The sequence below is a fragment of the Rhinoraja longicauda genome, chromosome 25 (genome assembly GCF_053455715.1).
Source record: "Rhinoraja longicauda isolate Sanriku21f chromosome 25, sRhiLon1.1, whole genome shotgun sequence".
NCBI lineage: Eukaryota > Metazoa > Chordata > Chondrichthyes > Rajiformes > Arhynchobatidae > Rhinoraja > Rhinoraja longicauda.
Genome location: NC_135977.1, coordinates 15,541,962 through 15,566,327, shown reverse-complemented (window position 1 = coordinate 15,566,327; position 24,366 = coordinate 15,541,962). Strand labels below are relative to the sequence as shown.

Here is a 24,366-nt window from a genome sequence, read left to right as displayed (position 1 = left end):
CATGGCTGATCATTCTCAATCAGTACCCCGTTCCTGCTTTCTCCCCATACCCCCTGACTCCGCTATCCTCAAGAGCTCTATCTAGCTCTATCTAGCTTTGCGATGGCAAAGATTTTGGAGGATTATGTGTTGTATGTGACGGCTGATGGGATGAAAGGTGAGGATTAGGGGGACTCTGTCTCTGTTGTGACTAGGGGGAAGGAGAGCAAGGGCAGAGCTGTGGGGTACTGAGGAGACACAAGTGAGGGTCCCATCTATGATGGGAGAGGGGAACCCCCGTTCCCTAAAGAATGTGGACATCTCGAATGTTTTGCTTAATTTTTTAGGTAAAGGTTCTGATAATTTGGTGTTGTAACTTTGAGCAAAACAGTGCTGGAGCAACTGAGTCCGACAGCATCCTTCGAGGAAATGGGCAGATGTATCGGTTGAAAGCCTCAGACTCGAGTAGGGGGGAAAGCTGGAAAAGACTTGGGGTGGAGCAAAACCTGGCACCTGGTGGATACTGGAGGGGATGAAGGGGCTTTTTCCACGCTGTATCTCAAGTCTAAAGAAAATAAATACAGCCTATCCAGTCTCTCCTCATAATCGAGACACTCCATTCCAGCTGACATCCATGTGCATCTCCTCTGCACCCCCAACATTCGAGATGTCCACATCTTCTTGTAACATGGAGGCCAGAACTCCACACAATTGTAGTGTGTGGAAAACTGTGACCCAACAAGTGTTTTATAAAGCTATGCTAAGAATAACATGAAGGCAGGCATCCGGTAAACTTCTTTTGTACCGATAATTATAGAAAAGATTGTATACGAGGTTTTCCAAATTAATATACAGAGTGAATACACAGATGTTTAATGGTGAAAAGCACACAGATGATATCAGCAATGCGAGCAGATCCCAATTTAGAAAGACGTAAGACGTTTGGTTCAATAGTACTTTATGGTCACATGTACCCGGTTCCGTGAAATTCATTTTCTTTGCATACAGTTCAGTAAAAAAGTTACTGTACAATCATACTTAAGTACAGGAATGTAAGAATAGTAGATTAGGAGGTTGCTGGTCAATGTTTGAAAGGTAACACTTGTAACGAAAAGGTCAAAGGAAGAGATGGGGGTGAAATAAGACCAGTGAGTGGTATTTCTGTGGAAAGAGGGTAGAGGTAACGTTAAAGGGAAGGCGGCCTCTGGGAGGCTGCCGATGGTTCTGATGCTGAGGGGAAGATGCAGAAGTGTTTGAAACCAGTGGCGTGCGGCGGTGATGTACATCCACGCAGCGGAAACTGACACCAGGGAAATGGCAGCCCCCAGGGAGCGGAGACTCCCCCGGGACGTCCCCACGTGATGGGCTGGCCCGATTGCAACGCCGGATCCGAGCAAACACTGGGGCTGCCAGGGCTGCAGGAGCCGGGCAACATGTGGGCGATGAGTGTGGTCGCCCTGTTCCTTTGTGCCAGCACCCTCCCCGCTCCCAGCACGGAGCAGCGCCAGCGACGGGTAAGGCAGCGGCTCAGGGGGAAATATAACCTGTAGCATTGAGACAGTCTCTGTCTGAGCCGGGCTGCATTCAGCTGCGGGATGGTGGGACAGGCGGTGTAGAGAGATTACACTTCTGATCACAATCAAACCCCATGTTTCCGTCAGATGCCGTTATTGGAGCGGTGGAGAAGTTGCTTTGTGCCATCCCGTTGTGTACCCCTCCCCCTGGCCATCCAGCCTCCCCCCCCCTCCCCTGGCCATCCAGCCTTCCCCTCCACTGTCGCCGTGGGTCCCACTCCCTGTTGTCCCGGACCTGGTCGTCCCTGACCGTCGCGCAGATCGGCCGTTGTTTGAGACACCAGGGACCTGGATGCTGGAATCTGGAGCTAAAACAGACAAAGTGCCGGAGGAATTCAGCGGGTCGAGCAGCATCTGTCGTGACGAAGGGTCTCGACCCGAAAAGTCGACAATTGCTTCTTCTCCACGGATGTTTCTCGACCCGCTGAGTTACCCCGTTGGTTTGCTATTTGCGATTTGCTCGGCCGTTCTTTGTTTCCCTGTGGCTTTCTGCTGATGGAAGCACAGCTTTGAGTGTGGGTTCCAGGAGGACAAGTGTCGACACGCTCCCTGGTATTCAACAGAACATGCAGGTACAGTGAAGGAAGAGACAGCGGTTCCCGCTGACTTTGGAAGCCGATACCAGCAAGTCCGACAAATGCGCCGGATTTCTGCTGAACGCAGGGCTGCGGTTCCCCAGGCATCTGGCAGGGATCTGCAGCATCGAAGGTTCCCCTGGCGGGGTGGCGGCGGGTTGAGTGGTGTGACCTCGCGTGGTCTTGAGTGTGAGAGGGGGTGGGTGTGGGTAGGGCTGTCAGGTCACAGAATCAACAGCAGAAGGATGAGACCTTTGGCGCACCACGTCTATGCTGAGCTCCACCACTGATCTCTGTTTTTTGGTAAACTAGCATCTGTAGTTCCTTGTGACCACAAGCTACGCGTTGCTGATTCCAACCACACACTGTGGACCAGCGAGGGTGCAAGGTTTGGTACCATTCACCCTATCTATGCTCCTCATCACTTCGTACATCCAGCAAATCTTCCCTTATCCTCCTGTGATCCAAGAAATACAAACCCAGTCTATCCAGTCTCTCCTCGTAACTGGTGCAGGCAGACTGGGTTTGGAGTCTAACATAACTCAGAATCAGGCGTCATCTGTGGATGCCGGGGATTATCGGCAATCTGGGCGCAAAATAGAAACAACGAAGAGCTGCAGATTCTGGAATCTGATCAGTAGGTTTGGTGATCAGAGGAACCAGATGAGAGAGGGAGGATGGAGCGATGGAACCAGTGAAGGGAGGAAGGGAAACCGTAGGTTACGTGTGAGTGTCCACTCATCACCTTCCAGCCTCTGCCTCTGTTTCTGTGTCCACCCACCCTTCCCCCGACCTGGCTCCATCTCCACACCATTCCCCTCCTCATCTGGTCCCATCTATCAGCTGCCAGTTCCGGCTCACCCACCCTCTCACTTTTTATACTGGCAACCACCCGTCTCAGTCCTGATGCTCTCGTTCCAAAACCTCCACATCCTTCCTGTAATCGGGTGACCAGAACTGCATGCAATACTCCAACAGTGGCCTCACCAAAGTCTTGTAAAGCTGCATCTCGATCTCCTGACTTTTATACACAATGCCTTGACCAATGAAGGCAAGAATACATTATGCCTTCTTTACCACTCTTATCAGCTTGTTGCCACTTTCAGGGAGTTATAGACTTCGAGCCCAAGATCCCTTCACACATCAATGCCGTTAAGGCTCATGCCATTTATTGTATTTTTACCCCCTTACATTTGTCCTCCCAAAGTGCAACATCTTATTAACACAACATTTATATATTTCACGAACAGTAGAGGTCCCAGCACAGATCCCTTTGAAACTCCACTGGTCCCAGACCCCCAGCCCAAATATTGTCTTTCTACCACAACCTTTTCTCTACAATCAGTACGCCAGTTTTGAATCTAAGTACTACTCTTTTCACTCTCATGATCTCTCGATGTTCACTTGATCGTAATCCCCTTGTTACTTTTCCCACTGCCATTGCCTTTTCATTTCTTCTATTCAACCATTCTATTCAAAAACCTGAATCAGACTCTTACTAAATTTTGACCTCTTGAACTTTGTAGGAATGGCTGCAGAAGTTGAATTTCCATTTTCCAAAGCAGAAGGGTGAGAGAAAGCAGTCGCTGTCGTTGGTCAATGATCTGCTCCGCTCGACGGTTCCTGTATTCCGTCTCCGTGCTGAAGAAGGGGCAGGTCTGCTGAACCCTGTCCGATGTGGTGTCCCCGATCCACCCCCAGGGAAACATGGCCGCAGATGGCATGGCAACGCCAAACGCCGGAGACGCTTTGTAATTGCAGGAGGAAGATGGAAGAAAACTGACCTGACCTACAAGTAGGAGATTACTCGGATTCCAGGGGCTTCAGAAATGCTTTTGTACATTAGAGTAATCGTTATAAGCATTTCTTACTGATGTGCCAATGTACTAACAATAGATGTAGGGCTTCCGAATAGTAGGCCTTCCAAAGTTGATCTCTTCATACTTACCGAGATTAAATTCCATCTGCAATTTCACTTATTCATCAATGTCAATTATGATGATCCTCCTCAATAACAAAAATGCTGTTGATTTTTATATAATCTGCAAAGTTATTAATCATACAACATATGACAATAGTGATGGTTGCAACTTCAATCCCTTATTCACAAAAACAACCCTCTATTAGCACCCTATGAACAAACTTTGGGTCCAATGTGCCATGAGTTGGAATCTTTTGAAACAGTTTTTTATGTGGGAACTTATCAAAGTCCTTGTAAACGACACCAAATGCAATGTCTCCATCTTTGCTTCAAAAATCCTTCAAATTGGTCAAGCAGAATCTCCCACTAACTACGTACAGTTTGTTGACTAACTGATTAGTCCCTGTACTACCAAGTGAATTTAAATCCTGTCCCTCAATGATTTCCAATAATTTCCAGACTACTGATATTAACCTCACCATACCTGGCTTATTTCTGCTGCACTCTCTAAACCTTTCCCCGCACACCATAAATCTATGCTCTGGGTCTGAGATCATGACCATTCAACGTTTGTGTATCCAACCGTGTACTTTTCAGAATCTTTCTTGCCCCCTTGGAAACTGTAATTTCTTTTTTCCCCCTTCAGAATTGTACGTTTCCCTTGGCAACTAAGTCAAGTGAAAGTAAGGCGCATTATTGCTGAAGCAGTGAGAGTGTGGAGTGATGTAACGCCCTTAACATTCACAGAGGTACAGGATGCAAGTGCTGACATCATCATTGAGTTCACAAGGTAAGTTGGGAGCAAGAAAAGTGGAGGGAAAGCCCTCTTCAATACTGCTCACGATAATTTATATCAGGCTGATGAAAACCCTTCTGCCAAGTGTTTAGTTTCTATGAGTGATCAGTGGCACTAAACAAGTGGCACCTAATATCCTGCCAATCCTTCTCAGCACAATTGAACAAGTGCTGATAAGAGCTCACTAGGACATTTATGATTTCTTCTGAGGTAGTGACATTTCAAGAGGGACAGATTGCACCTGAACTGAAGGACGACCAATATCCTAGTGGGGAAATTTGCAAGAGCCACTCGAGGGTTTAAACTAGTGTGACAACAGGATGGGACCCAAAGCAGTCGTGCAGCATATGAGAAGGTTGAGGCAAATATAGAAGCTGTGTTTCAGGGCAAGTGCAATACTGAGGCTTTGGCTTAAGAGGCTTTGCTGAACAGGTGAAACATGGGGTGAAGGTAGGTTAAGGTACAGCCTGTTTTTGTCATGTAAGTTTTCCTAGGTTTTGGTGTCATAGAAACGGGAGGTGGGATAGTCAACTTCTCCTCCTGCACGTTGTTTGAAGTCGGGGATTTCCAGTTCCCCTGAGGACTCCACCTGCGTAAGTGTGTTCAGCTGCAGCTCCTTACGGATCATATTAAGGAACTGGAGCTGAAACTCAATGACCACAGGATTATCTTAGTGTGACAGTGAGATGGTCATGTTTAAGGCACAGGTAGGAAGTAGCAGGATGACAAGCAGGAAAGAGAGCAAACAGAGAGTGCAGGAACGCCCAGGTGCCGTCCCCCTCACCAACAGGTACGCTGCTTTGGATACTGTTGTGGCACAGGACCAGTCAGTGGAGAGCAGCAGCAGTGGTCCAGTCTGCAGTGTTGGTCCTGGCTCTGAGGCACAGCAGCACAGAGAAAGGTCAGACAATCCCATGATGATAGGAGACTTGTTAGTTTGGGGGGGACAAACAGGAGATTCTGTGGCAGCAAATAAGGCAAAGGATAGCTCGTTGCCTCCGTGGTGCCAGAGGTCTCTGAGCAATTGCAGAACATTCTCAAAGGGGAAGTCGTGCACGTTGGCACAAATGACATAGGTAGGGAAAGGGATGAGGTCCTGCGAAATGAATGTAGGGAGTCAGGCAGGTACTAAAACAGGACCCCAAGGGTAGCAATCTCCGGATTACTCGGTGCCATGTGCTAGTGAGGATAGGAATGGGAAGATAGGACAGATGAATGCGTGGCCCAGGAGTTGGTACACGGGGCAAGATTACAGATTTTTAGGTCATTGAGATCTCTTCTGGAGGAGAGGTGACTTCTACAAGAGAGCCGGTTGCATCTGAACTGGATGGGGACTGAGTTTGAGAAAGGTCTCGACCGGAAACGTCATCTATTCCTTCTATCCAGCTATGCTGCCTGTCTCGCTGAGTTATTCCAACATTTTGTGTCTATCATGGATGGGGACTAATCCAAGGAGGGAGGTTTCTGAGTCCTACTCATGAAGGTTTAAACTAGAGAGGCAGAGGCGTGGGAACCAGAGAAGGAGGTCAGAAATTGGAAGGTGATGTTAGGACCAGTAAGTCTCAAAGAAAGGACAGACAGGAAGAGGTGAAGGAATATGGTGACATTGGTGGGCTGAAATATGTTTATTTTAATGCAAGGAATATTTGGAGAAAGCAGATAAACTTATTGTCTGGACAAATGCTTCAGACTGTGATGTTGTGACCAGTGTGGAAATGAAGTTGCGAGAGGGGCACGAATGGTAGCTCAATGCTCCGGGATCTCGATGTTTCAGATGTGATTGAGAGGGAGGCAAAGGTGGTGAAGGAGTTGCGCTACTAATTAAACAGTCTCTCATGACAGCATTTAGGGAGGACATACTGGAGGGGTTGTCCACTGAGGCAATGTGGGGATAGCATAGAAGTAAGAAGGGTGCAAGATCTCTGAATGGGATTGTACTACAGGTCCCCCAATAGCAAGTGGAAGATAGCGGAACAGATATGTGGACAGATTACTGAAATATGTCAAAGCAACAAAGTTGTCTTGGTTGGGTGAAGTGTATCCAAGAGGGTTTCTTAAAGTATGTGGATAGTCCAATTCGAGAAGGGAATATATTGGACCTTGTGTTGGGAAATGAGCCTGGCCAGGTGACCGGTATTTCAGTGGAACTGCATTTTGGGGAGAGAGATCACAATTCCAAAGGTTTAACATTGTGCTGAACAGGGAGAACCATGTGGGAAGTGGAGTAAGGCAAACTACAGTGTAATTAGGCATTAGATTGGGAGGGTATACTGGGAGCAGTTGTTATTGGGTAAGTCCACATCTGACATGAAGTCACAAGGGGAACATACAAACTCCACACAGACAACCACTGTGCCACCATTCAAAGCAGTGAGAAGTAGACTCTTTTTCTGATAACAAACCTAATTTTCATATAATAGAGCTTTGTGTATCATTCACTCACCTTTCTAGCTCCTCTACCTTCTGTAGAGGTTCTTCTTCCATACTGAAGCAGGAAAATAATCCATGTGGCACCTTTTCAAAGACATCGTCTTATCCTTACCTTGGAAGAGGAGCTGTTTTGCTTTATATCTTCAGAGCACTATCAGAAATGTGCGCAGGCCATTCATCCCTTTATTCTTCTTTCCCCCTAAATCCATACAATGCTAATCTGTGTTTTAACTCCATGTATCTACAATGAGGATATTCTGTTTAATGGCCTCATTGAATCACAGTATTGTAGAAATTCGTATCCCTGTGCTTTCCCTATTTTAGTGTTGGGATTTTTTTTCTCTGCATCCCAAATTAATAACATCAGGTTCTCCCTCTTCACGTTACAGGTACTGGCATGGAGATCACCTGCCGTTTGATGGCCCTGGTGGGGTCCTGGCCCATGCCTTCTACCCTCAAACTCCTCAGGCAGGAGAAATTCACTTTGACTATGAGGAACTGTGGACCACTGACAGTGATAAGGGTAGGCAAAATCAAAAAGCATCGCGATGCATCCAGAACTACACAAAGATCTGTTGGGGGGAGTTCCAGTCTGCTCCAGGTAGCAGAGGCAGGTTGCGGGTTCTTCCCTCTCCTGTAGCAGCCTGGTGCAACAAGCCTTGGCTTGGCTGCACTTGCTTCAGCAGAAAAACAGCCTACACGCTGACATCTGCTTCAACATCCTCCTAACATAAGGCATAGCCTCTCTTGCAGTGGGCTCATGATGTGAGGATATTTGTAGAAGAGATTTACCAGCATGTTACTTGGGATGGAGTGTTTCAGTTATTCTGTGGACTAAATTTACAACCTCTCATCATCCATGGTTCCCTTACCTTGCCATCCGTGTCCTTATCCTTCCTCTTTACTGGAATATGCTGGTCCTGAACTTTGACGAGCTGGCCTTTAAATGTCAGATGTGGACTTGCACAATAACAACAGCATCCAATTTACTCACCCTATCTCCTGCCTAAAAACATTGTAATCTGCCTTTCTCAAATTTAGTACATTCCTACAAAATCCAGATTTATCTATTCAAAACAATCTGAGAAGTTATGCAGTTGTGATCATTATATGAGAGGGCTGTTCTAGAGTCTGCCAATGGGGACGATGCTGTTCTTCTTTCTGGTGGTGCATGTTTTCTAGATTTTGTATTTTCTGCCTCATGGGTGAGGGGAGAAGAAAAATGATTGGTGTGCGAGTAGCCTTGATTATGTCGGCTGCTTTCCTGAGGCAGTGTGAAGATAGATGGAGTCGATGGGGAGGAGGCTTGTTTGTGTGATTTCATGCAGTCGTGGCAGAGTAAATCCCATACTATTACCAACTTCTACTGTTGCACCATAGCAAGCAAGAAAGCATCCCACCCAGATACATCTATGTAGGATGCTTTCTTTCTATGGCACAACAGTAGAAACTTGATAAAAGTAATTGGATACATGCCAAATTTTCATAGCCTTCTAACGATGTTGGTGTGTTTTCTTGGCCATTGCATCAATGTGGTTGAACCAATTGTTGATGATATTTACAACTAGAAACTTGAAGGTCTTGACCATTGCCACTTCTGCATCATTCGTACAAACCAGGGCGACCCTCTTCCTGATATCAATGTACTGCTACCCGCTTCCTGATATTAATGACCATCACCTTTGTTTTGATGACATTGTGGGAGAGGTTGTGGTATTGACACCATGCTATGAAGCTCCCTCTCTCTCCTTCCTGTACTTCATCTCATTATTATTTGAAATCTAGCTCACTTATTTCTGATAGGCAGAATGCAGGGAGGCTTTCCTTGGAATGGTGGTGTCGAATGCAAAGGCAAATTATTTTGTGATGCCGGGAAAGTCATCCACGAGTGAAATAGACAATAAGAAACATAAAGTGCCGGAGTCACTCAGCAGGTCAGGCAGCATCTCTGGAGAACATGGTTAGGTGATGTTTCAGGTCGGGACCTTTCTTCAGAATGATTGGAAGGGGGACAGAGAGGTGGAGCAAAACAAATCCTGACAAGTGATATGTGGATATAGAATTGGAAGGGGGGGGTGTGGTTGATAGGCAGATGATAGAACAAAGGCCAGAGATAAAAATACATTAGGTGTGAGATGACGACAGAAGAGGTTGGAATTGTGAAGCCAGAGGAAGGCATATATGTGAACGTGGAAGGGGAAGGGATTAGAGTAAATCCATGTGGAGACGGGGAAGAGTGGGGGGGGGGGCATGTTGTTTCCATGTTAGTTACCTAAAATTGGAAAATTCAATGTTCACACCGTTAGGTTGTAAGCAAACCAAGCAGAATATGAGAGAGAAAAACGTATTAATTCAGCTGAGTCCATAGAATTCTCTTCCGCAGAATGTGGTGGATGCCAAGTCACTGAATATTTAGGGGGAGGATATAAATTGCTAAACAGAAATGTCTTATAAGGTATGAGGAGATAATGGGTGTGCAAAGTGACAACTGGGTAAAGGTATTGCCCTTGGATAAGCTGGGGACTGTTGAAATGGAGGGTGAAGAGTGCTGTAAACATTACTGTGCATATCCTAATGGGACCAGACCTGATGCTCTTGCCTCTGTTCTGCGGACAGGTATTGATCTCCTGCATGTAGCAGCTCACGAGTTTGGCCATGTCCTCGGCCTGCAGCACTCACAAGTCTCAAAATCTTTGATGGCGCCTTTCTACACTTTCCGTTACCCACTAAGTTTGGCAGAGGACGACAAGCAAGGGATACAGTACTTGTATGGCCAGTCTCACCACAATTTCTTCAATCCGGACAACGAAATCAATGAGTTGCCTCGTCTTCACCCTGCAGGAAAAGAGGTACTGTGGGACAAACTTTACATCACAAACACATCAAACACATCACAAAGACAGCCTTCTTCCACCTCAAAAACATTGCCCGTCTCCGTCCATCCCTCTCCTCCACAGCTGCAGAAACCCTCATCCACGCCTTCATCACCTCCCGTCTGGACTACTGCAACAGCCTCCTCTATGGCGCACCCTCAAAAATCATCAGTAAACTTCAATACATTCAAAACTCCGCTGCCCGTCTACTCACCCACACCCCGATCCGTGACCATATCACCCCCGTCCTTTATAAACTCCACTGGCTCCCCATCCCCCAGAGAATCCAGTACAAAATCCTCCTCATAACCTACAAAGCCCTCCATAACCTGGCCCCATCCTACCTGACCGACCTCCTCCACAGGCACACTCCCACCTGCACCCTCCGCTCTGCTGCTGCCAATCTCCTATCCCCCCACATCCGGACCAAACTCAGATCCTGGGGGGAACAGGGCTTTCTCCATCGCTGCTCCCACCCTATGGAACTCGCTACCCCAAAACGTTAGAGACTCCTCCACACTCACCACATTCAAAACATCGCTGAAGTCTCACCTGTTCAGTACTGCCTTCAACCACTGAAGGTCACCTCACCTTCTGTCTCCTTTCTCTGTTCGTTTATTTATTTACTTATTTATCTATTTATTCATTTCCCTGTGTTCTCTAAATCTCTGTAAAGCGTCTTTGAGTATATGAAAAGCGCTATATAAATAAAATACATTATTATTATTATTATCAACCAAGACTTTTCTCTTCCCCACCATTCATTCAAGTTGTCCTGTACTTACCCCATTACTAACTCTTGCTTCAACCCACCAGCTCCGCAAAAAGCTCTATTGATCTCAGTTTTTAATTAGTTCCCAGTAATCACAGCTCTTGTGGCAGCTCCACATTTCTACCAGGGTTTGTGTGAAAAATGTGCTTCTCAATTTGACTTTGTCTGTCAGGAGGAGCCACATGTTGTGTAAATTACTCCGGTAATAATCCAATGGTACGAGATAACCTCCTATTATTATAGTGAGATAATTTCAATTAATTAATCCAGTTTAAAAAAAAAATTGGAGCCAGTTACAGAGCTCAAGAAGCTAATGTATTATAGTAAAGCATTTGACCTATGTGACCTGGATCACTTTCACACATGATCGCAAGCCCCCACACGCCATGCAGTTGCATCAAAACACTTGAGTGTGACCAGTGGGACTAACCATGTCAACCAGGCACTAAATACTGACATCAATTTGCTCTGAGTCCAGTCAACCTTCCAAACAGCTCTGTGCAGATGCATGGGCCTGATGTCCACATTGGGAAAGCAATGCAACGCAACAGGTGAATCAAGCAACAGTTAGAATAGTCACCATCTCAGAATTGTGCCTGCAGACCACTCATCAGTCTCCACCATCACAGTCTCTGACTGCATCATGTTGCAAGGCTGGACTCCATGGAAATAGGTTGGAGTTGCCCTGATTCCAGACTTCTTGAGATATCATTGTGTCAGGTCAAATGTGAGCAATGAAACCTCCAACTCCTCAAGATGACGAATCTAAGCTTGACCTTGTTGAACAATACTCAGGAGCAGTAAGGTCTCTGGGTGGGAACCACCATGCGAACCACCATGTTTTCGATGTGAACCACCATGTTTCAGACCTGTAGGACCTCTGAATTTGGGGAAATTGTGATTGAACTAAAGCAAGGGATTAACCTACTGATTTGATAGCTTTAGATTGGAACTTAAGAATAAGGGGTAGGCCATTTAGGACTGAAATGAGGAGAAAAAAATTTCACCCAGAGAGTTGTGAATCTGTGGAATTCTCTGCCACAGAAGGCAGAGGAGGCCAATTCACTGGATGTTTTCAACAGAGAGTTAGATATAGCTCTTAGGGCTAACGGAATCAAGGGATATGGGGAGAAAGCAGGAACAGGATACTGATTTTGGATGATCAACCATGATCATATTGAATGGCGGTGCTGCCTCCAAGGGCCGAATGGCCTACTGCTGCACCTATTTTCTATGTTTCTAACTTGAAAATGGTTGATTGGGAGAGACTGTTAACAGTACAAGGATATCTGGCAGAGGGAGGATTTTAAGATAGGGTGAGTTCAGGACTAGTATGTTCTGGTTAGAATGAAGAGCTGCAAGATTAGGTAAACCTGGTTGCTAAGGGATATTGAGGGTCTGGTCAGGAAAAGACACAGAAGCTTATGTCAGCCAGACAGGACCTGGCAAATTCCTTGAAGAGTGTAAGAAATGCGGAAGTACAGTTAGGATAATCGGTAGTGCTGAAGTGTCAGTGGGTGAGCACTTTCGGACGAGCGACCACTGTTCTATTAGCTTTGGATGAGGACGGGTCAGGTCCACAAGTTCTAAATTGCAGCAAGGCCAACTTTGATTTTATTAGACAGGTACTTGCACAAGTTGAGTGGAGCAGGGATGTCCCAAAGTGAATGCTTTTTAAAAATGTGAGAGTGAGAGTTCAAGGTATGCACATTCCTGCAGGAATGGAGGACAAGTCAAGTAGAAGTAAGGAACCCTGGATGACGAGAGATATTAAGGTTCTGGTCAGAGAAAAGAAAGAGGCTTGTGTCAGGTATAGGCAGCTGGGATCAAGAGTATCCCTGGAGGTAAGAGGGTGATTAAGGAGCATAAGAAGGAAATCAGGAGGGCACAAAGGGAGTGTGAGATAACTCTGGCAGATGAGATTACGGAGAATCCAAAGATATTTTATAGGTATCACAAAATGCTGGAGTAACTCAGCAGGTTAGGCAGCATCTAGGAGCGAAGGAATGGATGATGTTTCGGATCGAGACCCTTCTTCAGACTGATGTCAGGGAGGTGGCACATCTTCCCATCTCCCCCCCTTTCTGTGTTCCGCAGAGACCGTTCCCTCCGTAACTCCCTGGTCCACTCGTTCCTTCCTACCCAAACCACCCCCCTCCCCAGGCACTTGCCCCTGCAACCGCAGGAGATGCAACACCTGTCCCTTTACCTCCCCCCCGACTCCATCCAAGGACCCAAACAGTCTTTCCAGGTGAGACAGAGGTTCACCTGCACCTCCTCCAACCTCATTATTGTATCCGCTGTTCCAGATGTCAACTTCTCTACATCGGCGAGACCAAACGCAGGCTTGGTGATCGTTTCGCTCAACACCTTCGCTCAGTCCGCCTTAACCAACCTGATCTCCCGGTGGTTGAGCACTTCAACTCCCCCTCCCACTCCCAGTCTGACCTTTCTGTCATGGGCATCCTCCAGTGCCATAGTGAGGCCCACCGGAAATTGGAGGAACAGCACCTCATTTATTGCTTGGGCAGCTTACAGCCCAGTGGTATGAACATTGACTTCTCTAACTTTAGATAGTTCCTCTGTCTCTTTCTTCCCCTCCCCAGTTCTCCCACTGTCTTCCTGTCTCCACCTATGTCCTTTCTTTGTCCCGCCCACCCTGACATCAGTTTGAAGAAGGGTCTCGACCCTAAACGTCACCAATTCCTTCTCTCCTAGATGCTGCCTGACCTGCTGAGTTACTCCAGCATTTTGTGATACCTTCGATTTGTACCAGCATCTGCAGTTATTTTCCTACACAAAGATATTTTATAGGTACATTCAGAAAAAAGGGGTAACTAGAGAGAATAGGGCCTCCCAGAAACCAATGTAACCATCTATGTGTGGAGTTGCAGGACAGAGGCAAGGTGCTCAATCAATAATTCTCCTCCGTTTTTACCACTGAGGAAGAATTTGGGTAAATTAATGGCGATACCTTGAGGACAGTCTGCATTGCAATCGAAGAGGTGCTGAATGTCCTAAGAGACATATGAAGCAGGATAAATCTCCTGGGGATGTGTGTGTGTGTGAGAGAGATAATTAAGTTTGCACTAAATTGATTGTTGAGATCAGGGGATTACCCCCTAAGGAGGCATCGAGTAGACTGTGTCTAGAGTTTAGAAAAGTAAATATTAATTTAATTGACATGTAAAAATGATTAAGAAACTTAATTGATGCTGGGAGGCTGTTTTCCCTCAAGGGGGAGTCTGGGCCCAAGGAGTGTAGTGTAACTGCGAAAGGCTCAATTATTTATGACTGTGACTTGGTCAGTCAAATCATGGCAGGACCTTCACAGAGAATGGTAGGGTCCTGAGGTTCTTCACACAGAGGGTGGTGGCTATATGGAATGAGCTGCGAGAGGAAGGAAGTAGTTGAGGCTGATACTATAAGATTATTTAAAAGCCAATTTGACAGGTGCATGGATTGGAAAGGTTTAGGGGAATATTGACCAGATGCAGGTAAATGGGTCTAGCTTAGAGCATCTTGGTAGGCATGGGTAGTTGGGCTGAAAGGCTTGTTTCCATGCTGTATGACTATATGAGTAAATTGACTGGGATTGCAGTTCCAATTTGCAAGCTATGCTGGAGTGTATCAGCCAGATGCTGAGTATAACTTGCACGTGATGCTCCCTGTGATGGAAGAGCCTGGTATCCTTTACAGTTTCAATTATATCTTTGTGACCCAGCAGATTGGCCAACTTACTAATTGGTAAGGATGCCACATCTCTGGTTCCTCCCCGGAATTTGGTAATACAGAAACCACTGAAGTCAGTGTGGTGAAGATCTCCCACCTGCTTTCAGATCAAAGATCCAGAGTACTGACCAGGTGAGGTTATGAATTGAGCAAGTGCAGACAAAGAATTCCTTGCAAGGCACTGCAGTGTTTGGTGTCATGTTGATGATACACTGTGATTATGATGATGGAGTGAAGTGAAATGTTCAACCCTATTGTAAAGATAACAAACAAACTGCTGAGCTAGATGCTTCTTGGGAATTCTGAATATCACCCAGCCCAACCAAAGACGCGCTGTTCTAATTCAGTAGCCATTTTGTGAGGTTTGTAATCCGTGCTGATGAGTGATGAAGGTGGATTTGGGCTGGTGTTGTTGATTTTCCCCTGGTCATTGCTTGGAATGTGTTGATGTGGTGAGTTTATCATTGTGACTGGCTGGAGACAAGATGGCCAGAGCCCTGATGAAGTTCCTGGGTCTTGTGATGATCATTGACTGATTATTACCTCCTTCATTGCAGCCAGCTGCTTGTGAGACAGACTTTGATGCAGTCTCAATGATCCGTGGGGAGCTCTTCTTTTTTAAATCCAAATATGTGTGGAGGTTGAGAAATCGACAGCTTCAGCCCGGCTACCCAGCTCTGGCCTCTCAGCATTGGTGGGAGTTCCCTGACCATATCAACGCAGGGTTCGAGGATGCTGATGGCAATTTCTGGATCTTTCAAGGTTCAATATCCTTTGTTTTTTTAACGTCTTCTATTCTAACCCTTCAAGTGACTGCACCAGACCAGCTGTTGGAAAAGAAAGTGGGGGGAACTATTATTTTTAAATGATTGCGTTCCACCACTGATTAGCAATGGACAGAGAGCCGGCGCTAAACAAATGAGTTTGTGGCGGAGGGCATAGAAAGCAGGGAATGGAGGGAAAGCACAGACTGGAGAAACAAAGAACTGCGGGTGCTGGCTTATACCAGAGATAGACACAAAGTGTTTGAGTAGCTCAGCGGGGCAGGCAGCATCTCTGGAGGAAAAGGATAGATGATGTTTCGGGTCGCGACCCTACTTCAGGCTGAACGTAGGGGGTGGAGGGAGTCAGGAGCTGGAGGCGAGAAAAGACCTGGACCAATCTGGGTCAGCCACAAATGACTTCAGGCAGGGTGGTGCCCTGGCAGGCCCATGGTCTCAACAAAAGGGGTCAGCCATTCTGGACAGAACCGTGATGGAGTTTTATTCCCCAAAGGGTGATGAGTCTTTGGACCTTTACCAAATAGGACTGTAGATGTTTTGTTGCTGAGTATATCAAGCAGAAAATCAATAGAGTTTTACTAGTCAGAACAGGAAAGTGCAGTTAAGGATCACCCATAATGGGTCATAACACCATTTAAAAGATGTTTGGGCAGGTACATGAATAGGAAAGGTTTAGAGGAAAATAGCCAAACACAGGCAGGTGGGACTAAAGACGTACAGGTATGTAGGTTAATTGGCTGGGTAAATGTAAAAATTGTCCCTAGTGGGTGTAGGATAGTGTTAATGTACGGGGATCGCTGGGTGGCACGGACTTGGAGGGCCGAAAAGGCCTGTTTCTGGCTGTATGTATATGATATGATATGATAATGTAGATGGGGCACCCTGATCGTCATGGGCAAACTGAGCCGAAGGGCTTGTTTTCGTGCTGTATGACTCTATGATTCTAATCTGTTTGAACTACAGAGCAGGTACATGGGGCTGAAAGTCCTACTTTGCTTCAGCCTGCATCCTGACCCCCATTGTCCAGTCCCTACCCACTTACATCTGGGACATGTAGCCGCTCCACCATTTCAATAACTTCCAATTCCTTGGGCCAATTGCCTTAAATATTTACCATTGACATCCTGTCCCTTTAAACCTCCATCCTCATCAGGTAAGCCTCAGAGCCTTCGATTCCATCCTTGAACAGAGACCTAATTAGTTCCCCTCTACCAACACTCCTCTGTCTGTCAACACTGTCTGTACTTATTTTCTTTAATGCTTTTCATTAGATTCTTGGTTCCCTGGCATTTCTGGGGAGCTTTATGTGACTCTTCTGTGAAGGCATTTCTTTATTTACTCCTATTTCTTTGCCACCGATTATTAATTTTGAAGTTTCTGCACTGTAAAGCATCTACATTTGTTTTCAGATTAAATAATTGAGCTATAGAGTCATAAAGCTATGGAAACAGGCTCTTTGGCCCACTTGGCCCATATTCCTCTAAACCTTCCTGATCGTATATCTATTGAAATATGTACTTTTTCAATCTGGCTTTCACATGGGGCTTGTTGCCCTCTTAATTATGACTCAGATCAGGACAGCACAATAAGAAAATCTCGTAGAGCAGTGGGGAGTTTCTCCAACAAGTTGGTTTATTCACGGCCTCATCAGTATATACTGGGAAGCATTCAGTGGATCCAGAGCGCTTGATTGATTCACAACACAGGCATTTAATACCAATACAATGGTTACATGCAGATTTCACCTTTTTGAAATAATTCACTAGCATTTCACATTTGTTTGTAGTCTTTGATTCTTGTTTTATCTCTACTGGGTGCTGCCTCTAGCAAAGTGACAGCTAGGACTTTTCTTCTTGTTGTTTAGAAAATGATGTCATGAAGTGACTCTTCTAATAATCATTTTTTTGGCCCTCAGCTTGGTTTACAACATCCAATGTTTATCTTTGCTCCAGCTAGCTATGCCCTGCAGTCTAAACATTTCTTAAATATATTTAATGTCTCCACTAATGTTATCCACATTGGCGGCAAAAACAAGGAGGCAGATTATTATCTCAATGGTGTCAGATTAGGTAAAGGGGAAGAGCAAGGAGACCTGGGTGTCCTTGTACACCCGTCACTGAAAGTAAGCGTGCAGGTACAGCAGGCAGTGAAGAAAGCTAATGGCATGTTGGCCTTCATAATGAGAGGATTTGAGTATAGGAGTAAAACGGTCGTTCTGCAGTTGTATAGGGCCCTGGTGAGACCACATCAGGAGTATTGTGTGCAGTTTTGGTCTCCTAATTTGAGGAAGGACATCCTTGCTATTGAGGCAGTGCAGTGTAGGTTCACGAGGTTAATCCCCGGGATGGCGGGACTGTCATACGAGGAAAGATTGGAAGGACTGGGCTTGTATTCACTGGAGTTTAGAAGGATGAGAGGGGATCTTATAGAGACGTATAAAATCATAAAAGGACTGGACAAGCTAGATGCAGGAAAGATATTCCCAATGTGGGGGGAGTCCAGAACCAGGGGCCACACTCTAAGAATAAAGAAACTGAGGTGAGAAGAAACTTTTTCACCCAGAGTTGTGAATTTGTAGAATTCTCTGTCACAGAAGGTAGTAGAGGCCAATTCACTGGATAAATTTAAGGGAGAGTTAGATAGAGCTCTAGGGGCTAGTGGAATCAGGGGATATGGGGAGAAGGCAGGCACAGGTTACTGATTGTGGATGATCAGCCATGGTCACAATGAATGGCAGTGCTGGCTCGAAGGGCCAATTTTTCTTTGTTTCCATGTTTCTATGTATTTTTCCTAACATAACCTTAAAGTCACCTTGATTCTAGTACCAAGTAGAAGTCAAGAGTACAGATTTATACAAATATTATCAGCTCTAGATAGAGCTCTTAACGATAGCGGAGTCAGGGGGTATGGGGAGAAGGCAGGAACGGGGTACTGATTGAGAATGATCAGCCAAGACCACATTGAATGGTGGTGCTGGCTGGCTGGCTCGAAGGGCCGAATGGCCTACTCCTGCACCTATTGTCTATTGTCTATTTAAGGAATCACAAGGTTCCATGCAATCATCTTGTCTTTAAGTTATTCCCGTGTGTTCAGCTGGGATGGCTTTAACTCTGTCACCAAAGGTAAAGGTCAGTCTCCTTATAGACTCTATTTGCTCATAATATGCAGTATTCTTAACAATTTTACATAATTTCTGATTCTTTTCTCTTCCAGGCTCCAGTTACTGGATCTATGATGGAGAAAAGAGAGTACTGGGCCCCAGGTTGATCTCTGACCTAGGACTTCCTGCAAGAGGTGTGCAGGCTGCTCTGATGTGGGGTGAAGAACAGAATAAGATCTATCTCTTTGAAGGAAATTATTATTGGAAACTCAATGTCAACACAAATTCTGTGGAGAGTATTTACCCACACAGTATCAGTGATTGGCGAGGTCTTCCTCCCAGCATTGATGGGGCATTCCAGGATACGCACGGTGAGTTTTCTCCGGGAGTGAAACTGGAATTCTTCCGGGAATCTTTGGCAAAGCTTTGGGTGCTGGAGGGTGCGATCTTGAAGATAGATTATTTCATGTGATTCCTATTTGGCTTTTCTTAGGAGCTGGCTCATAAAAGGTTTCTAACAGAGTTTAAGAATATAAGAAATAGGAGCAGGAGTGGCCCTTGGGCACTTTGACCTGCACACATTCATCATCTACAACTGATCACCCGCCTCTGCCATTTTCATCATTTTCCTCAGTTCCCTTGATTCCCTTAATATCGAGAAATCTTATCAATTTGTTTTTATTGAAGACAGAATGTCCACAGCCTTGTCGTTCAATGTTTACCACCCTCTGAATGAAGACATTTCTCCTCAACTCGCTCGTCAATGGTCCATCCAAATTCTCAGACTGTGTCCAGATTTCGGATCGGCATAGAGTCATACAGCTTCGAAACTGGCCCTTCAGCCCAACTTGCCCGCATCGACCAACGTGCCCCATTCTGCACTAGTCCCATCTGCCTGCATATGGCCCATATCCCTCTAAACTCATTTTCTATCCAATCAGTTATCTCTCCTTGGATCTTGAACAATCTAAACTTCCAGAGCAGCCTACAATGTGGTGATATATTGGTATGCAGGGAATGATGTGCAGGTTGATATGGTATTGGCATCATGTTTGGCACAGATATTGTGGCCCGAAGGGCCTGTTCTCCTGCTCTACTATTCTATGTGCTAACCCAAGCCTACTAACTCTGATGGTACACCAGCTGGGGAACCTCTTTCCCCAGAGCAGGAAACCCACTCCTTCCTTCATGTCTTGTTTATTCCCACACAGGGATTTATTTTCACTCTCCTAGGGCAACATAAATGTTTGCATTGTCACCAATGAACACATTAGCAAAATGACTTTAAAAGTGATATTGGTGGGGGTTGCGGAAGAGTGGTGTCTGATGTCTAACACTTGCAGAACTATATCTCATGTGCATTAAACTCGAAACAGTAGGAAAGCAAAGAAAAGAGAGAAAATTGAAACATAGAATTTATGTTTAAAAGAGCCTCTGATGAAGCAGGAATCAGAGTGACAAACGAGAGGACTGGGTGAACTGTGTTGAACTGAATAACAGAGAGAAAACAAATTCAGCCAGCCCTCTGCCATCAGATGAAGAAAGTATTGGGAAATGTTGTCAATTGATGTTGTGATATGCACATTTTTTTAAAATTAAACCCTAATGCAAATCAGATTAGAGAAACCTTTAGGGCTTTTTCTGTGTGCTAACTCTGAACCCTTTGTTGACAGGCTATGCTTACTTTCTTCGAGGAAGGAATTACTGGATGTTTGACGCTGTTCAAGTTAAGATACAAGAAGACCACCCAAGGCTGATAGGCCAAGACTTTTTTGGATGTCCTTCTTCACTCAGTCATACACGTGACTCTTCAGGTTAACGCTCCCGTGTCTGCCTTTCCAATACTGATCGTGAGCATCCTATTTACTCTTCACTCTGGATGTTTCTATTCCCACTTACTTTTCTGGGATTTGTTATAGACAATGAGCCAAATTAGATTGACCCTTGGGGTTCAACAAGATGGAAGGAGGATTCAGTAAAATTGAGTGTTGGAAGGAGCTCACCTATGTAAGAGAGCTCTCTTCATTCTTTCCTCATCCACCTACCAAAGTACAAAATCCACAGTTCTGAGAGATCTCAAGTTTGCCCATCAAAAAAAAAGAATATCTACTTGATAATTTTTCTCTTTTTCTCCTCAGGGTGGAAATGTCCAACACTAGATGGTACAGCTATAAAGTGAAAGGGGGAAAAAGTAATGCAGATGTGCGGGGCAAGGTATATATTTTTACACTGTGGTGGGGGTCTGGAATGCATTGCCAGGGGTGGTGGTGGAGGTAGATACGATAGTGGCATTTAAGAGGCTTTTAGATAGGCACATGGAAATGCAGGAAATAGAGGGATATGGATTTGTAAAGGCAGATGAGATCAGTTTAATGTGGCATCATGTTCACCACAAACATTGTGAACCAAAGGACTCGTTCCTATGCTGTACTTTAGACGAGAGATACAGTGCAGAAACAGGTCCTTCGGGCCATTGAGCCCATGCTGGCCAGCGATCACCCCAAACTCTAAAACTATCTCACACACTCGGGACAGGTTACAATTTTACTCAAGCCAATTAACCTACAAGCCTGTACGTCTTTGGACTATGGGAATAAACCGGAGCACCTGGAGGACTGTTGTCCTAGATACAGTTCCATGTTCAAACTGATAAAGCAATTTACTGATAGGCCTCATCACCTTGGCGGCATTTTACATATCAACTGTACCACAGAAGGTCTTGCAGCAGGGAAAAGGCCCTTAGCCCACTGAGCTTGTGCTGTCCACCAAGCCCACATTACACAAATACCATTTTATAATCATAATCATACTTTATTAGCCAAGTATGTTTTGCAACATACGAGGAATTTGTTTTGCCATTCAGTCATACCAATTAAAAGCAACGGAACACACAAAATACATTTTAACATAAACATCCACCACAGTGACCTCCACATTACTCACTGTGATGTAAGGCGATAAAAAGTTCAACCCTTCTTTGTTCTCCCGCGGTCGGGGACTTCGAGCCTTCCGTTGACAGGATGATCTTGGCTCCCGTAGCCGGCGGCGTTTGGGCCCTCCACATCGGGGCGATCAAGCTCCTGCATTGGGGGGGGGGGGGGGGATCTCAGCTCCTCCATGCCGGGCGATCTACCCCTGATCAGGGCTGGTCGAAACCTTCTGCGGCTTGGAGCTTCCTGACATCGGTCTCAACCCGAGACTGCGAGCTCCTCGATGGTGAGATCTGCAGGCCACAGTTTAGCGTTGATCCCAGGCAAGGGATCGTACGCTCTGATGGTAAGTCCACAGCCCCGCGTTGGGGCTCAATGTCAGTCCCGAGCAAGGCCTCCAGCTCCATGAGGTTAGGCCGCAGAGCGACCGGAGATACGATTCGGAAAACAATTCCATCTCCGGCAAGGTAAGAGATTGAAAAACAGTTTCCCCCGATCCCCTCCCCCACCCCTCACATAAAACAAAGCAGAGAACATTAACACAAACTTTTAAAACACAGTAAAAATAACCAAAAAGACGAAAAAACAGACTGTTGGCGAGGCTGCCATCACTGACGGCGCCACCCGGTGGAATTATTCTCCACACATTCCCAACTAGCCTTTTATTCTACCACTCACCTACATACTGTGTGCGATTTACAGTGGTCAATTATCCACGGAACACACACAAATTTGGGTTTGGGAGGAAATTAAAATAACTGGAGGAAACCCAAATGGCTACAGGGAGAATGTTCAAACTCCATACCGATATTTCCGGGTTCAATCCTGATTCATGCTCTGAGGTAGAGGCTACTGTGTTGCCCCTAATTTTAACATTGTTTTGGTTCTGGAGTAACATTCGTGGGGGAAGGACTACACTGTTTATGGAAAGGCTTAAATGTGATTTCGAAGCTACCCATCTTGGTCCCACTGGAAGGGCCTACACAGGGACAAGAATGATGGGAGAAACGAACTCGCCTGCTAAGTGGTCAGATGGTCAGCGTGGGCTACTTTGTGGGATTGTTAGGTGGGAATGTTCAAAAAGCAGCAATTCAAATTGCGTTTGGTCAAATTCTCCTCTGAGATCAGGGCCGGGTTTTCAGAAGATAAGACACAAGGTTTGCGTGTCTTAACCTTGTTAAGACAAGGTTTGCGTGTCTTAACCTTGTTAAATACAGAAGTATTTTCTTGCAAACCCTCCATCAACATGACTACTACTTAAAACTTAATGATTTAATAGGTGTTTCATGGGAACCTCTTGTTTCATTCAGTACTTTCTACCCTCCTATACTAAGCCGCAGAATTAGTACAAGACTCGATCTAAGCAGAAATTGCTTTGCATATATCATCCATATTGTTAAAAAGTGAGTTTTGGCAGTGAACCAGGAGCAGCACTGAGAAACATCTCACAGAAAAGTGATAACAGGGTTAGGGAAGTCCAACCCCCCCCCCCCCCCCCACCTATAATCCGGACAAAATTACGAGAGCTCAGTTGAAATTCCATAAACGGCCACAGGTGGCATTGTCCATGGCGAGCACACTCTTGGATGGTGTCCGTTCGTCGCGAAAGATTCATTTGTTTACATCTAAATAAAATCCCTCCTTGACCTAGTCTAATTCTAAAGATGTTTGCATTTCAACTCTGCCTGGCTCCACACACCACCGCACGACCCCTCCTCCCGCCATTCTGTTTAATTTCCCCCTTAGCCTTACCTTCTGGAACTCAGAACTTCTTCCTGTCAAGAAGCCTTCTCTAATTTACTGGGCACCTTTAAAATGCTCTTCCCCCCCCCCCCCCCCCCACCTAAATCTCTTTTCAACAGTGATCTCAATCTTCTCTCCTAACTGTTCCACAAAGACAATACAGTAACCCCTCATTTTAACACATCCCCTGATAGAGACCCGTCTTCCCACCCCCACTGCTGATTCACAAGGTGCATCAGTGAGCCATTCTCCACCCACCGCACAGACACAGTCCGGCGACATGGCAATGGCCACTGCTCATGTTGTGGGCTGGGGGCAGCACTTTCTTCATGCCTTGGCCACACACTAACGTTTATGGTCACCGTGGGGCCCCCTCCCCTCTCACCTGCTGCTGTTGGCGGTGGCTTTGTCCACTCGCCCGCCGCTGCTGTGCTGCCTGCTTCCACGTCGCTCTGTCCCTCTTCCCTCCTTCTCCTCCCCCCCACCACCGCCTCCGACATACTCCACCCCTTCGAAGCGACAGCAGGTGAGGGGAGGGGACCTCACGGTGGACCGAGCGTGTCAGTTGGTGGTGGGGGTCCGAATAAAGCTGGGGCTACAACAACAACAACAACCGTGCGGTGAGTGAAGAGGGGGACTGATGCACCTTGCGAGTTAGGAGTGGGGTCGGAAACCGGGGCTGCACACAGCCAGGGAGACGATGGGAGCCAGGGACGAGTCGGCAGGTCGTTCCAATAATCATAATCGTAATTTATTAGCCAAGTATGTTTTGCAACATATGAGGAATTTGTTTGCCATACAGTCATGCCAAAACAGCAACAAGACACGTAACTACATAAAATTTGACATAAACATCCACCAAAGCGGCTCCTCCACATTCCCCACTGTGATGGAAGGCAATAAAGTCTTATCTTCGTTCCTCATTTTTCTCCCGCAGTCGTGGGAGTTGATCCATCCACAGTCGGATCGAAGCTCCCACAGCCAGCGATCGAAGCTCCCGCGTCGGGGCAGTCAAAGCTCCTGCGACTTGGAGCTCACGGTCGGTCCCTAACCAGGGACCGCGAGTTCCACAATGTTGTCTGCAGGCTCCCGTGGTTGGAGCTCCCGAGGTCGATCCTTGGTAAAGGGACCGCCAGCTCCATGATGTTAAGTCCCGCAA

The 24,366-nt window shown here is 46.0% G+C and overlaps 1 protein-coding gene across 1 annotated transcript; it reads left to right on the top strand.

Moving 5' to 3' along the window:
* The first annotated feature begins 1,257 nt into the window (after nucleotides 1-1,257).
* On the top strand, nucleotides 1,258-20,353 carry mmp11a (matrix metallopeptidase 11a). Its single transcript, XM_078421876.1, is given in 9 exon segments — nucleotides 1,258-1,321; nucleotides 1,324-1,493; nucleotides 3,655-3,923; nucleotides 4,696-4,839; nucleotides 7,665-7,798; nucleotides 9,892-10,124; nucleotides 15,210-15,414; nucleotides 18,648-18,905; nucleotides 20,208-20,353. Coding segments are annotated over 9 exon segments (1,623 nt in total).
* The last annotated feature ends 4,013 nt before the right edge of the window (nucleotides 20,354-24,366 follow it).